This window comes from Camelus bactrianus, chromosome 18 (assembly GCF_048773025.1).
Source record: "Camelus bactrianus isolate YW-2024 breed Bactrian camel chromosome 18, ASM4877302v1, whole genome shotgun sequence".
Classification (NCBI taxonomy): Eukaryota; Metazoa; Chordata; class Mammalia; order Artiodactyla; family Camelidae; genus Camelus; species Camelus bactrianus.
Genome location: NC_133556.1, coordinates 36,843,842 through 36,859,825, shown reverse-complemented (window position 1 = coordinate 36,859,825; position 15,984 = coordinate 36,843,842). Strand labels below are relative to the sequence as shown.

Genomic DNA, 15,984 nt, shown 5'->3' with positions numbered 1-15,984 from the left:
CTTATGTCACCTGGTGGCCCCACATGGAGCATCTCCTACAAGGCACTCTACTGGGAGGGTGTGTGTGTGTGTACGCACGTGTGTCAGTGTGGGGTGGCACGTAGACCAGAGAGGTCCAGCAGTCATTCAGAAAGCACACAGCTGACCCAGGCAGGGGCCAAGCTTTAGACCTTCCCGGCTGAGCCTGTGCCCAGGGAGGTCTGCAACTCACACTGGCTAGGGGAGGCTGGGTCACACATGTCCCTCCATCCCCAGCCCAGCTGGAAGCCAGAAAGAGGCCCAGGTCAGCCTGTGGTCCATTTTCAGCCCTGCCCCACCCTGGCCTGTCCAAATGCCACAGGGCCAGGTCACACATCTGGCTGGCAAGCGTTCCTTGGGCTAGAGCAGCTATCCCCTCTTTTCCACATTCGCCCCTTGCCTGGTGCCCCTCTATAGCTGCCCTCCCGCTCCCCCAGCCTCTCAGCACCATCTCCCCTCCTCCTCCCCATAGTGTCTCAGCGTTTTCTTGCCTTTGGTGAGATGGGGCCATTTCTCTCAAGGGTCGTTTTAAATGTTCAGGTTTTTAAATTTTTATTTTATTGACGTATAGTCAGTTTACAATGTTGTGTCAATTTCTGGTGTACAGCACAATGTTTCAGTCATACATGGACATACGAATATTCATTTCATGTCCTTTCTCACCATGAGCTACTACAAGATACTGACTATGGTTCCCTGTGCTGTGTAGTATAAACTTGTTGCTCTATTTTATATTTACCAGTCACTAACTGCAAATCTCAAACTCCCAGTGTATCCCTTCCCACCCTGTTCCCCTCTGGTAACCATAAGTTTGTTTTCTATGTCTGTTTAATTTTAGATTCCACATGAGTGTTGTCATATTGTGTTTTTCTTTCTTTCTGGCTTACTTCACTTAGAATGACGTTTTCCAGGGCCATCCATGTTGCTGCAAATGGCATGATATTATTTTTATGGCTGAGTAGTATTCCATTGTATACATGACACGGCTTCTGTATCCAGTCATCTGTTGTTGGACATTTAAGCTGTCCCATGTCTTGGCTATTGTAAATAGTGCTATGAACATTGGGGTGCAGGTGTCTTTCTGTATTAAGGCTCCCTTTGGACATATGCCCAGGAGTGGGATTATTGTATCATATAGTAAGTGTATTTTTAGTTTTTTGAGGAATCTCCATACCATTTTCCATAACTGCTGGACCAAACTGCATTCCCACAAGCAGTGCACAAGGGTTCAGTTTTCCACACCCTCTCCAGCATTTCCCGTTTGAATATTCATGTTTTAATTATTTTATTGCAGCAGCGACATGTAGGATAATGAAAAAGTGGCATCCTGGCGGCTGGGGGATGAGCCTGTGTGTGTGTCCCCATGCATGTGTGTGTGTTCCTGTATGTGTGTGCATGTCCCTGTGTGTGCATGTGTGCCCTCCATGTGCCTGCATGGGGGTGGGGAGTGGGGCTGGAGCCTGCGTGTGTGACTGAGTGACATCTCAGGCACGTGGGCCTGGAGGGGTGTGCGAGGCTGTGATGCTGGGCTGAGAGGCTGTGACCTGACCAAGGCCACACAGCCCGTCTTGGGGCTCAGGGCCCCACCCTTGCTTCCAGGCCTGCCACCAATCAGCTGGGGTGTTCCCTGCCGTGACACAGGGCTTGGAGTCCTGACCCTAAGGGCCCCACAACTTCCCTCAGGAGGAGGGGTCGCTGGGGCAGGAGGAGGCTGGGCTTGGCATAGGGAGGGGGGAGCAGGGAATCCAAGGGGGTGAACATGGCCCTGGAGTTTGGGTGTGACCAGCAGCAGTGAGGTGAGGGGAGTAAGAAGGGCCTCCTCACCAGGACTGAGTTTGTCATCCCGGCCAGGGGAGCTGCTCTTCTGCACAAGGACCAATTTAGAAAAATGTGGAAAACCAAGTTTCAGGCTCCATGGTAAATAAGTCCCATTCCAGAAGGAAATAGCAGGATGTGACCCCATAAAAAGTGGTGAGCGCACATGAGCCATCGCCCCGCCCAGAAAGGAATTCCCCCGAGAGCCAGAGCTCACCCCACACCCAACCAGGGCCCTGGTAGGCCTGGAGTGATGGCCCTGCTGGGGTCCCACTTCCCAGGAAAATGGGGAGAAGGGCCGCTGGTCATACAGTCAAGGCCCAAGGAGGGGAAGAGACCTGCCCAGGTCACCCAGCACAGGAGGGCAGTCGGGTGGGACCCAGGCCTTCGGGCTTGTCACAGCCCCCCTTCTTAGGACAGGGGCACAGGCCTGCCTGGGAAAGAAGCATCGGGAAAGTGAATAACCCTGCAGACAGGGCCAAGTTGGCTGGCTGGCCGAGCCTCAGTTTCCCTTCTGTGGAACGGGGGACGGGACGGTGCCTGATCACAGGGTCTCTGTGAAGCTAGAGATGGTGCTGCTGTGGTGCTGGGGAGAGCCCTCCTGGTCCTCCTTACCTGGGAAGTGGCCGGAGGGCCCTGGGCGCGGCTGTCAGCCCCGTCCTGAGGGCCGATGGTTCCTGTCTAGCTGGGCGGGCTGCTGGTCCCTGAGGCCCTGACGGTGGCAGCTGCACGGCTTGGTGAAGGATGGGCCAACTCCCCTTCCCAGTCACCCTGGCCCATTGTCCCACACCATGCACCCTGGGCTGGCTCCCTCTTTCCTTCCTGCCTCCTCTTGTCTCTGCTTCCCCCTACCCGGTGTCCCTCTCTTGTCACCTCCTGTCCCTCTCTAGGACTTGACCCCCACCTTTCTCTCACTCACACACTGTCTCTCCCTGCGTGTCTTTCTCTATCTCTCCCCCAGGCCCTCAGGCCCTGAGCTCAGGTCTAGCCCTGTCCAGGGCCACAGGGCCACATCTCTCCCAGCCCTCCCACCCTCACAGTGATGTTCCAGCCCCAGCTCTGCTCACAGTGGAGGCCGGTTACAGAGCTGCTCCTGCTGGCATTTACTGCTGCATCGCTGTTCCCCCCACTTCCCAGGCAGCGCAGCAGTCTCACCTTGACCTGTTTGTGGCCCAGCCTGGACCCCAGAGCTGCTGCAGGGCTGGCTGCCTCCCCCACCTGGAAGGAGGGAGGGCCCCGTGGGCTCCAGGGACAGCTGGCGCAGAGTAGAGTGGACTCTTTTTATACCCAACACCTTCTCCCTGGCAGTGGTGGCGTCCCACCCACTGACCCTGCCCCGCCCACCTCAGAGTCAGGAGGCTGTGGGAGGATGAGGGGTGCTCACGGGGCTCACTGAGAGCACTGCCGCCCTCAGCCCGCCTCAGGGCCTGCCTGGAGCCGGGGCTGCCGGGCAGCTGACACGGGGCGGGGGCATGGGCCTGGTCAGTGCAGGGCCTCTCGCTGGACGCCCATGGCCCCCTCCTGCACCTCATCCGTTCCTCACCATGAGACAAGGCCACTTCATTCTGGTCATCTAGCTCACGACCAGACACCCCTGTGACTGACAGGCCCCACATGCCCAGTGAGTGTTTACAGACTGAAGCAGCACAGCCATCACTAGATCTAGATACAGGCTGTACCCACCACCCAGGAGGAGCCCTGGGGCCCCTGTGGTCACTGCTGCCCTGAAGGGGTAATCTTGCGTCTGCCCTGTCATCTTAGTTCCTGCTGGTTTGTGAGTTGTGTGCCCGTAAATCACTGCGTGCCCTCAAGAGGGTGTGACCACTGGTCCTCCAGGAAGCAGACACTGACACAGAGAGAACTGTGACAATTTCATTAGGGGTGACAATAGGAGAGAACAGCAGAGGGGGCAGGTTGGAGCAGGGAAACATTCGGCCATAATGCACCTCTGACATCTTCTCTAAACACATCATTGCCACAGCTGAGGGGCCCCTTCAGTTGGCAGACTGTGCTGTAAGGCAAAAAGAGTTATTTATTTTAATAGGATCTTATTTTTTCCCAATTTTGTCTTCTCTAATGTATGTAAGGCCTCTGACGGACACTGTAGTCTGTGTGTGCATCTCCGTGTCTATACAGAATGAAAATAATTGTTTTCACATCTCAGACACAGATGTCAAAATGTGCACATTCTCATTATTATATTTCCTTCTTTAACTAGTAAGACCTAATATTTAATAGAAGAAAGGGACCTTTCGCCTTATCTTTAAAGCAGAGAGTGGTAAGCTCTGGGCCTGAGCTCTTATATCTTCAGTTTAATTTAATGTACTTCCTGAGGTCTCTTTTGATGATACTGTGTGCAGACACTTTCTTTTAAACTATGAGAATGCTGAGTGAGAAATATGTCCCAGTCATTTTGCAAAACAATATGTGTGCTTGACCCAACCCTCCTCACAATGACGTCAGGGAACAGCGTTACCCCCCGGCTCACAGACAACAACGCTGAGACCCTGTGGGGGCCCCACTGAGTCTTGGTGTTAGGGGATGAACTGCAAGAACTCAAAGAATCAGAAATTGGATCTTGTGACATAAATGTGGAGATGCCAAGCTGACAGTGGGCGTGGTGATGAGGGAGCAGGGGTGTGGGGACAGGGGTCCTACAGGGGGTCTCCTGATCACCCCTGACTTCCCCCAAAGAACCTGCCTCATGCTGAAGGGCAAGGCACCTGCTCAGCTGATCTAAATCCTGCCTGCACTTTTCAAATCAAAAGAAAACTTCAGCCACACAAATACCCTGAAAAAAACAAGCTAAACTTCAGTTTCTCTGATATCCACAGATTTCATCCAGACCCAGAACTTTCAGAAACCCAAGAGAACAATTATCTTTATATGAGGTTGTGAACTGAGGGCTTTCTGGAGGCAGTGGGTTCTGAAGGGGATACGTGCATGGCTGCACTGAGTCCCCTGCACACACACGTGGCTCTGAGTGGACCTCACGCTGCATTCACACGGCCCACCTGAACTGCCCACCCTGCCGGGAGTGACCTTTCAGCTCCATCTGAGTGAACCCAACAAACGCCCACTGGGCAGCCCTTCAATTTCTTTCTTCCCCTCCACACCCTCCTATTCACTCCTGTGTGGCTCACGTGTCCTTCTTCTGCACTCTGAGGCCCTGCACGGGCACATCTGCTATGGTGACAAGCTGTCTGCTGTGAATGTCTCTCTCCCTCACTCGCTCCCTCACCCCTCGAGGCAACCCCGTGAGCCCCTGAAGTTAGGGGTGTGCTTCACCCCTCACAGAGCACATCACATGGTCCATGCAAGAGGCACATCGGCCAAACTGGGACTTCAAATTCACTTGATATTCTGTCAAAAGTCTCTTCTGTTCTATACAAGAGACGCCTGCTTCCCAGGTCAGGACGGGGAAATGACACAGTCCATCAGATGTGTGTGCTGGGAAGCTAGACAGACGTCACAATGTCCCAAGTCAGATTTCCTCAGGCATCGCAAGGCCCTGGAGTGCCATCTCCCCTTCTGCAAAGACTCGACAAGGGAGCAGAAGCACATGCTCTCATCTTAACGAGTGCTGTAACTGGTGGTGGTGGGGGTGGCGGTGGCTGAGACCGCATAGGACACAAGGGAGGTGGGGGTGGCGGTGACGAATAGCCTCTGAGAAGTGACACTGGGTGTCCCATCGGGCGAGGCACACCAAGTGGTCCTGGACAAGTACTGGGACCTCTGGAATCCACAGTGACTTGCAGAAGAGAGAGCTGTGTTGGATGACAGACAAAAGGAACAACACCTACAGAACCTGAAACCCAATGCAGCAGCTGTCAGCACCGGGCACCCTCCCCTCCACCGGGTGCCCAGACAGCAGCACAGGGCCACACACTCGACCTTGGGGATAAAACACTGTTGCCACACGACACCGCCAGTGTCTGTAAGTGGAGGAAGGCGAGAGTCCTGCCTGAGACGATGTACAGAGGTTCCAGCAAATTGATAAACTAGGGCCTCCCAAACAGGAAGCCTCTCTGTGCAGGACAACCCACCCTGACACCTTCCCCAGCTCCACAGAAGCATGGTCTGCATGAACCAGAAACACAGAGAAAGAAAGGAACCGAAGGCCTGGTTTCCCACACATAGAATGAGAGCCGCACCTGGGTACTTGCTCTGTCAGCAGGACCCTGCCAGACCCTCTCTACTCCCTGCTCACAAAGGGCCCTCCTCCGCCAGCAGGAGCTGCCCCTGGGCGCAATGAGCTCTGAGGAGCTGGGCACCCCGCAGTCCTGTGGGGGAGCTGGCAATGTGCTTCTGAGGGGACAAGGCTGTCCTCAGAAGGGAGTCGGGCTCCGCTACAATCATCCTTATTCTCAGGGATGTCTGGATTTTAAGTTCGCTAGGAAAATCACACTACATTTGTCCTATGGGAAAGGGAAGGGGGAAGTTTCAATCCTGCAAATAACACGAATGGGATTTTAGAGCATGTGGAAAATCCCATGGTGTGTGATGAGACAGAGAAGCAGCTCTGACAGCTTCCAGGGCAGAATCGACCCAGCGCGGGATGAAGAACATGATGCCAGGACTTTGGTGCGAATTGGTCCTGCAGGGAAGGAGGCATTTTCACTGCGGGCTCTTTCCATTCCATCCTCTATTCCCTACTACAAATGCACCATCTCTGAGAGTCAGACTTTTCTGCCCAAAAGTACAACTGATGGTAGAGGGGAAGGCACTTTTACCTCCCCAGAAAAGACAGTGACGGGCTGTGATATTTACCACACACAGGAAGACTCAAAAGTTGCACAAACCACACGGTGTAAGGATGGAGGGGTGGCTTTGCTCAGTTATCAGTTACGAGTAATTGAATGGGCATTCTACAAAGGAGAATCCCCCAGCCTGAGCAAGGAAACCATTCAAAGAATGACAACAGGAACCAGTCTCAGTGACCCAGGAGCAATCCCAAGTGAAGGAGGTAAAAAGGAGTCAGCCGAGCCAGGAGAAGTCAGTATGGAGCAAGGGCTCACCATTCTTATGCTATTTTAAGAAACAAACAGTCAAAGCTGAGGTTCTCAGCCCTCATGTACTCCATTGCTGATGGCTTCTGCAAGCAAAACTCAGGTGACTGGCTGAGAGGAAAAGCCAATGGACCCTGGGCAAGAGTTTCAATTTGAAAACAAAATGAGATGCCAGACACGAAACAGAACATAAAGTCTGCAGACAGGACAGAAGAGGCTGCTGCTACAAAAAAAAAAAAAAAAATACATATCCCAGAAAGACTTCCACCGAAAATGACATCCCAATTTAACTGGGCCTCCGTGGTCGCCTAAGGCAGGCAGGAGCTACCGGGGAACACTGGAGCCGCAGAGGTTCTGCATCAGAAAAAAACTAAAGAAAGGATGCAGGATTAGGAATTTCTGAGTAGAAATTATCAAAAGAAACAAAACTATGAGCTCTGTTTAACCGTATGACACTCGGTCTCAAATCACACAGACTAGGAGACAGGTCTCAGGACCCTTGACTGAAGAGACAACAGGCCCCGGGTTGGGGTGTTTCTTCCATAACCGATCATCGGCTGTGGAAGGTCAGGGCTCCACTCGCTGCAGACAGTGACAGGGGCGGGCTTCTCCTCCAGGGAGCCCGGAACGTGGTCTCTGTTGAAGGCCCGTGTGCAGAACCGACACGTCTGCCCTCCGTCAGAGGACCCTCTTTCCCTCCACAAGAGACACCTCCCTCCCCAGGGCAGGACGGGGAAGACGCGGCCCATCAAGTGCGTCTGCTAAGGGACCAGAGGGACACGGCCGTGAGCCCGGTCAGGGCGGCCCGTGCACGGGGAAGCACTGGAGAGCGATCTGCCCTTCTTCTGCAGTGACTCAAGGAAGAAACAGAGGACTATGCTTTCCTCTTACCGAGCGGAGCAGCTGGCGGTGGGGGGCGAGGCTGCACAGGGCTCAAGGGGGGCCCAGGTGCAGGTGGCCCGCTGGAAGACGACGGGCCGCTCTCGGGGCAGGCCACGCGGGCTGGTCCTCGGAAAGGTTGGGGCCCTCCGGCCCACGGGGTGGCCTGCGGGACAGAAGGGAGAGCTGGGTTGGATGACAGACAAAAGCGCCAACACCGATAAAAGCTTTAACCCAACGCAGCAGTCGTCGTCGCCTATCACCCTCCCCTGCACTGGGTGCCCAGTTGGCAGCTACGCGCCATGCCCTTCATCAACCCTGGGGCCTGCCTGCAGCCTAGGCTGCACAGGAGGCCTTCGTGATAAAACTCTGTTGCCACACGTCACTGTGATGACAGGGCATACTTATCCCGGAATACCCAATCCATCGGCAAGGCCAAGAAAAATTTGTTCAAAAGGGAAATGGTAGTTCTAGAGATTATTTCAATACAAAAATGACCACTGGAACACAGCTGAAATAAATTACTTACCTGGGTTTCCTCTGCCTCCTGAGCCGGAAATGTGTTGCCATTCCTAACAGGGGCGCCACCCCGCCCTGAATCTGTAAAGGGAGAGCAGAGCTGAAGGCGGATTATATCTGACCGAGGCCTTGCGGGGGAAGCACGAGCCGAGCCCTCCGTGCCCTCCTCCAGGAGCTCTCATTCCCGCCCGCGCCCCGGGCTCTTCACAGAAGCCACAGGTCTCCCTCCCGCCTCAGGTGACCCCGAGGACGAGGGGAGACTGGACCCCTGTCCCATGACGAGGACACCACAGTGCCTTTATTCAGGTGTTTTCGTAGCTAATCACCCTGGATGGGGGCTCAGTGCTCAGATCCCTGGCAACCTACACTGACACTCGGGACTCACAGCACACTTCAGGGCAAATCATTCTGTATACAGATTATACATTAAAGTAAGAAGGGTCTTTCGTAGGAAGAGTATCAACAAGCCCTGACTGTGAGCTCCACCTCTTCCTCCTCAGCCTGTTGGTAAACTGTTATAAGCCTTCTCTCTGACAGCGCATGTCTTGTATAAGTGACCAGATGTCACATAAACATTTATGAAAGAAGTGGCCTCAATGACTCATGTTGTAATAAGCGGCAAAAGAATGGTGAGTTACATGGAGTAGCTGCTGGGAGACTTTAGAGTTACACGTTAACTCTGGGAGAGGGAGGCTACGTAGTCATGTCACTTGCTAACTGGCTACTCTAAGTCACTGTGCAAGCTTTTTTATAAGAACGAAGGGACCTGAAAATTAGTGAAGAAATGCCTGCTGCCTTAAAGCAGATCTTGAATAGAATATTTATCCACCAAGGCAAATGAAGAAAAATGTTTTTCTCGTTATGACATACTGCCTTCATTCTAAAACGTCATCCATGTTATTTTCCTGAAATGAGAAGAAAATTCAGCCTTCAAAACCGTGTCCAGGCGGGAAGAGAGGGCTGACTCTCACGTCTTCTAGCGCACAGAAACCAGCCATGCCAGCCACGCCAGCCAACCAAGAGCCTGGGGGGCGGCCCGCAGTCCCTGGAGGGGCTCGAGCTCCACTGCTCACAGGGGACAGAGCCCTGCTGGCTGGTGGCATGTAAAGAAAACAGCATCTTGTCACCCAGCTGTGAACCTGTTCCCCACAGTAAGTGTGTGGTGTGGTGTCCAGGAAACCCGACAACTACCCATGGGGACAAGCAGCCCACTGGGCGGCTCCTGCTGCAGAAATGGAGCTGCCGCACTTCACATTGTGCTCCTTACCTCTCAGGGGAGGGTGCAGCCTGTACGGTCCTCCTGGGGTGGGCTCCTGCCTCATGTATTCCTCTGCCTGCCTCCGTCTGCAGATTGCATCCAATCTTAAAGATAAAGAATGACTTCAATACAAATTACACCACGAATTCCTCTACTAGGCACAAAACAACCAGTCCTTAAAAATCTCAAAACACCCGTAAAAATGTGTCAAAATTCTGTACCTCTGTTTCAGGTGGGCAACTTCCCTTCTCAGCTCAGAGGAGTTTTCCCTTCTCAGGTCAGAATTTACCCTTCTCAGGTCAGAGTTTTCACTTCTCAATTCAGAGATTTCCCTCTCCAGCTCCTGAGACCTGAGCTGTGGGAGAAAAACATCCACGTTCAGTTGTGGCCGACTGTGCACAAAGGGAAGGAAGGAAACAAATTCTTACCGAGCTGTCTTGGGCCTTCTTCTCGGCAAGAGTGACCTGAAAAAGTCAACACATCAAGAAACACCCCATGGCAAGGGGTTCTCAGGGCCAAAATAACTGTCTGCATTAGGTGCTGAGGACTCAGTGTGTCAGGAGGAAGGCAGGTTACCTGGTGTCTCCAAGTGACCTCTGCTTCCCGCATTTGCCCATGACATTCTTCAAGTCTTATCCTATGAGTTACAAATTGTTGCATCAGAGAAGACACAATGCTGGGTATGTTGTTAAATAACCTGCCCCAGTCCACGTTATCTGCACTGCACACTCACACACGTCATCTCACCGCTCAAGACACACTGCACACGGCTGCAGAAGCACAGCAGGTGCAAAGCTGTCGCTGCAGCCACCCCTTCCGTCACTGTTACTGAACGCCAGCCTGGTTCTGCGCTGACACAACTCCCCCTCCCGTTCTCAGTATTTCCCTCACGTGTCCTGTGCTGAGCGTCTTTCATCACAAAGCTTGATTCTTCCTTTCCTTACATCCTGACCCTACTTCTTACACCTGGGTCTCCCCAGCAGCACGGGAATGTTTATTGGTCCGACTGACGCTACACTAAACTGCTATCCTCAGGGTGACAACGGTTTATAGCACCTTCAGAAACATCTCTGTGAACCGTCTCTCCTCTCAGTCTGGCCAGCACTGGGGACCAGGAAATTCTTAGTAACTTAATACTTTTTAAAGTTAAACGTTTAACTTAACATGTGTAAAACTTAACACTTTTCCTCCTGTGTGAAGCCATGTATACAAATGTCTTTTGTTTGGGTCGGTTTATGATATTGTGTCTAAATATTTTAGAAAAGTTTTCAAAAAATCCAACAGGTGTTTTCAAAGCCGCATGTGCGGAGGAGCTGAACTCACTTGTACCATCTTGTCTCCTCTTCAGCCAATTCTGCCTCCTCCTTTGCTGCCAACAGCTGCTGCTTTCCCACTAGCTCACTTCCGTTCATGTCCACCTTCCTGAGAGGGGAAAGAAACTCTGAAATTCTGCCAGTTTCCCTCCCAGAAACTGGAAGGGAAGAATTCCATGTTCCTTTCGCCCTTCCCCATAAATGCTCAGGCTGATAAATACACAGGAAAGAATTAAAGTACCCCCACTAATAAATATGAAAAAACTACACTCAGGCCTCTGGAGTGTTTGGTATCTGGGCTTCCCTTCAGCGTCCCCACCCCTACTCATTTGTGCATAAAGTAAACACACAGGAAAAGCCCACGTGAGGTGTGCTCTGCGCCCCCCCACCGGCTCAGGCTCCTGTGCCTGGGACAGCGCGAGCTCACTGTGTTTCAACGTGGGAATCAGGGTCTGACCAAGTCATCACAACCAAACACATTAGGGTAAAGCAAGCGTTCATGACTTGTTTGATTTCTCCCACAGAGAGCCCAGATTTCAGTCAAAACCTGAAGCAAAACCTGATCCTTTAGGAAATATAAGGAAATGTTTGTTTTTGAAAGCGGGTTAATGGGTGTGATGTCCATGACCTCTCCCTGAGAATGACAGGAAACTCTGGACAAATTATGAAATCCATGATCGAATGTACCAAATTGCTAACAAGCCAGAAAGGGACATGAGGCCAAGATGGAGAAGAAGAAAGCCCAGGACTGGGCCCACCTTCCCCGGGGGTCACCCGGTAACTGCAGAGGAAACCACTGAGATGCAGAGCAGCCCGGCAGCTGGTGCCCCCTATGCACGGGCACCGCAGTCAGGCAGCTGGAGCTCACGGTCCGTCAGCGAAGGTGATCCCTAGAGAGACCCACAGGACTTAGCTGGGATCCACGAGAGCTACATGCCAGAAACAAAGGTGGACAGGAGACACACGGGCCTCATGAAGGCTGGCTGTACTGACTGATCTCAGCTGCTAACCGGGTTAACAGGATGTAGCGCTGCTGGCGCCCTGACAACCTGCCAGCTGTAACGCCCACCTTCTCTGCAGCAAGTTAACCTCACACGAGGCCTCAAATTTTCTCTATTTTCTACCCAATGTCTAGAGTTTATTAAAAATGATAGACACATGGCAGGTCATGACACTTTGATGTGGTTGAAACCTAAGGACAATAAAAATGGACCTAGGGGGATCCAGATAATGAAGTGACTAAATCTGGTCCAAGAACCCGCTAAAATCTCAAACTAAATACAAACAAGACTCTGGTAACCAGTTAGAATGAACAGAAGCAGCAGGTTACAGAAATCAAGGTCGAAAAATATATGCACATCTGTACTGATTGAATATGGTAAAGAAAATATGGTGGTAAGTATTCTGAAACATATTACAATATCCACATAACTCCACACATTCATTCACACATTGTCATAATTATCACGGGAACGTCTTACCCTTCAGTGTCCATAGTTCTCTGTCCACTGATTTCATCAAGGATGCGTACTTTCTTCACCTGCCTTTGGAAACTGTCTTCCTCACGTTCTTTCAGAGATCCCGATGCAGCATGGTGGTCTTGCATTTTCTTTTTACCCTCTATAAACATAAAACAACTGGCTTTGTGTGTGCACACGTGCACTCAAGAGCTTGGCTGTGCTGGGGAGTGGAGAAAGGTGAGAATTCTGAAGGCAGGATTCCACTTTTTACCTTCCCAGTGCAAATTCATTGCTATTACAGGCATGTTTCATTTTATTTCCCTCCCTGGTAATGCATATTTTTAAACAATTGAAGATTTGTAACAACCCTGAGTACAGCAATTCCACTGGCGACATTTTTTTCTGGCAGCATTTGCTCATTTCTTATCTCTGTGTCACATTTTGGTAGTTCCTGAAATATTTCGTTCTTTATCATTTTAATTAAAACAGGCATGACATTCCTTTAAGGCAAAGCCTAATCCAGCAGAAGTCCCTAATTCTCAGCAATTCTATAAACCCTGAGAGAGGTGAAGAGGCTTCAGAAGAAAAGTGTGAAGCCAGCAGGGGTTGGCCCATGAAGTTTAAGGCAAGATTCCATCTCCACTGCATACCTGTGCAAGGTAAGGCAGGAAAAGCTGACCCAGAGGCTGCTGCAAGTGCTCCAGGAGATGAAGCTAAGACAGCTAATGAAGGTGGCTGCACTAAACAACAGATTTTCAATGCAGAGAACTGCAAGGGGAGGCCACCCAGCACCATCACAGCTGGAGAGAAGTCAGCGCCTGGCATCAAGGCTTCAATGGACAGGCTGATTTTCCCGTTAGCGGCTAACGAAGCCAATATTCATTTAACATTATGAAAATCCTATGTCCCATGAGAATCAAGTGAAATCTACTCTGTGCTCTATAAGAACAAAGCCTGAATGACAGCACATCTATTTACAACATGAATATTTTAGCCCATTGTTGAGACCTACTGCTCAGAAAACAAAACAAAACACAAAAAAAAATTTCTTTCAAAATACTACTGCTCATGGACAATGCACAAGTCATCCAGGAGCTCTGATGGAGATGCATGAGATGAATGCTGTTTCCATGCTTAACACAACATCTATTCTGCAGCTCATGGATCAGGAGTAATTATGACTTTCAAGCCTTATTATTTAAGAAATACATTTTGGAAGGCTTTAGCTGCCATAGACAGTGACACCACTGATGGGTCTGGGCAAATGAATGGAAAATTTTCTGGAAAGGATTCACCATTTTACATGCCATTAAGAACATTCGTGATTCATGGGAAGAAGTCAAAATATCAACATGAACTGGGGTTTGGAAGGAATTGATTCCAATCCTGATGTGTGACTTTGAGGGGCTCAAGACTTCAGTGCAGGAAGGAGCTGCAGATGTGCTGAAAATAGCAGGAGAACTAGAGTTACAAGAAGAGCCTGAAGATATGACTGATTGGCTGCAACCTCATGATAAAATGTGCATGAATGAGGAGCTGCTTCTTATGGACAAGCAAAGAAATTGGTTTCTTGAGATGGAATCTACTGGTGAAGATGCTGTGAAGAAGGTTGAAATAACAAAGGACTTAGAAGAGTGTATGAACTTAGCTGATAAATTACCGCAGGGTTTGAGAGGACTGACTTCAATTTGGAAAGAAGTTCTACTGTGTGTAAAGTGTGTCAAATTGCCTGCGACAGAGGACTTGTTCCTGAAAGGAAGAGAGAATCCTGTCACAAATTTCATTGTGGTCTTATGTTAAGAAATTGCAAAAGCCATACCAATCTTCAGCAACTGCCACAATGACCAGTCAGCAGCCACCAACATTAATTCAAGACCATCCACCAAAATGACTGTAACTCAATAAAAAAAAAAGTTAAAAAAAAAAAAAGACCATCCACCAACAAAAAGATTACACCTCACTAAAGGCTCCAATGATGGCTAGCAGTTTTTAGTAATAAAGAGTATTTTCATTAAGTTATGAACATTGGGGTTTTTAGACACAGTGGTATTGCTCACTTAATAGACTACAGTATAGTGTAAACTTAACTGTTATTTGCACTGGAAAACCAAAAAAAAAACAAAACAAAAAAATAAGTTATTTGACTCTCTTTATTATATTTATTTTATTCTAGGGGTCTAGAACTGAAGGCACAACATCTCCCAGGAATCCTGTATGTAAGGTTTTCTTCCCAACAAGCAACATACCTTCCAGGCTGCAGTCTCCAGTTGTCACAGCTCGCTGCATCGAACCCTCAGATCTGGTCTTCGAAACACCTGGCTGTAAGATAGACATGAGAAGACATTCAAGAAGTACTGATCCACAGCAAAGTGAACATACTTAACACGAGAGGAATCGTCCGCTTGGAATCAGCTAAGACAGGCCATCTGCTTTCCGTGCGTTACAGCACAATTAAACTCTGACACACTGATGCTCTGTTCTCTGAGGTAAGCATCTCTGGGGGTGAGTAACATTCCTTACTCTCTTCTTGCTGCTGAGCTGAACGTCCTCCTGCACATGCATTTCTTCAGATTTCACTGTGGCTTCACAGACATGAGATTTATTAAGAGCAATTTCAACTTAAAACATTCTCATTGATGACTAAATTCCCAAGAAAAATAATTTGAGTAGATATCAACATTTAATCTTCTAAGACATGAGATTGTTGTTCCTTGTGAAAGCTAATGTGTACAGTGGAAATCCTGCTGCAACTGGAGGCATTTACCTCAAATTCCTGAAGTGTTCATTGAAACAGCACCTTTCAAGTTCTCTGGAGATGTTCCTTTTTCCAGTATCTTCACACAGGACAGAAATAAAGTATGTACTAAGATTTCAATGAAAACTCAGGGTGATATGCTTAAAAAGTTTAACTTTTTTTTCCAGAAACAAAGTATTTTGTTAACTGCAAAACAAACCATAGAAAATAAATATATTAGCCCTGGTACATGTCCAAAGACTTTGGTGAGCATTCTCTCCAGAAGATATTAAGGCAGTGAAATGATTCTGAACGTACACATTTTATAAAGAAAGGAAAGCAAGTGTTATACGTTCCCTTACACATGCTTGAAAGCATCTGGTACTTTCCCTGAATTTCGGTTTGGGGCTGAAGACAGTGCTCCATTTGAGAGTTTACAGCAGACAGGACCTCTTCCTTCAAGTTCTAGCACCGGGCGTCCTAGCAGCTCGTTCTGACCCTTTGCATCTTGCATTTCCTTCTTCAGCTGGTCCTCTTCCACTGCCAGCCTGTCAATCTCTTCCAGAAAGTCTTGGTTTGTTCTGATGGGCAGTTGCTTCTCTTCAACCCTTTTGGAATCCTGTCCCTTCTCAGCCAGTATCCACAACTACCCCTAAGTTTCCTGTGATGGCAGCTGATCCAGGTTGAGCCCAGGACAAATGTCAAGCCCATAAAGAAATGCGGAAAAAAGAGACCTCCAGGCACAGATATTTCCTCGCCTCCACAGGCTTCCTCCTCACTGGACAATGGAGGGCACGACTGGACGAAAAGGGGAAGCAAGGATGGGAAACTGCTCATGTCAAAGAGCTCACAAATGAGTGTCCCTGGTGAAATATAATCAAAGTTTACCCAAATTCACATGGAAAGTTCTCTGTTTAACATCAACAGGGCAAGGAGCTGTGCACCTAGTCTAGTAAATTCCTTCACCTACTGGGTATTT

At 49.7% G+C, this 15,984-nt stretch overlaps 1 protein-coding gene across 1 annotated transcript; it reads right to left on the bottom strand.

Moving 5' to 3' along the window:
• Positions 1–3,742: 3,742 nt before the first annotated feature.
• On the bottom strand, positions 3,743–15,173 carry LOC105071229 (uncharacterized). Its single transcript, XM_074345434.1, has 11 exons — positions 15,036–15,173; positions 14,518–14,590; positions 12,293–12,431; positions 10,822–10,920; positions 10,075–10,135; positions 9,927–9,962; positions 9,720–9,853; positions 9,508–9,602; positions 8,251–8,321; positions 7,734–7,887; positions 3,743–3,844 (listed from the first exon to the last, which is right to left on the bottom strand). The coding sequence occupies exons 2-11, from the start codon at positions 14,555–14,557 to the stop codon at positions 3,828–3,830; spliced, it is 846 nt and encodes a 281-aa protein (XP_074201535.1). The 5' UTR covers positions 14,558–14,590; positions 15,036–15,173; the 3' UTR covers positions 3,743–3,827.
• Between the last annotated feature and the right edge of the window lie 811 nt (positions 15,174–15,984).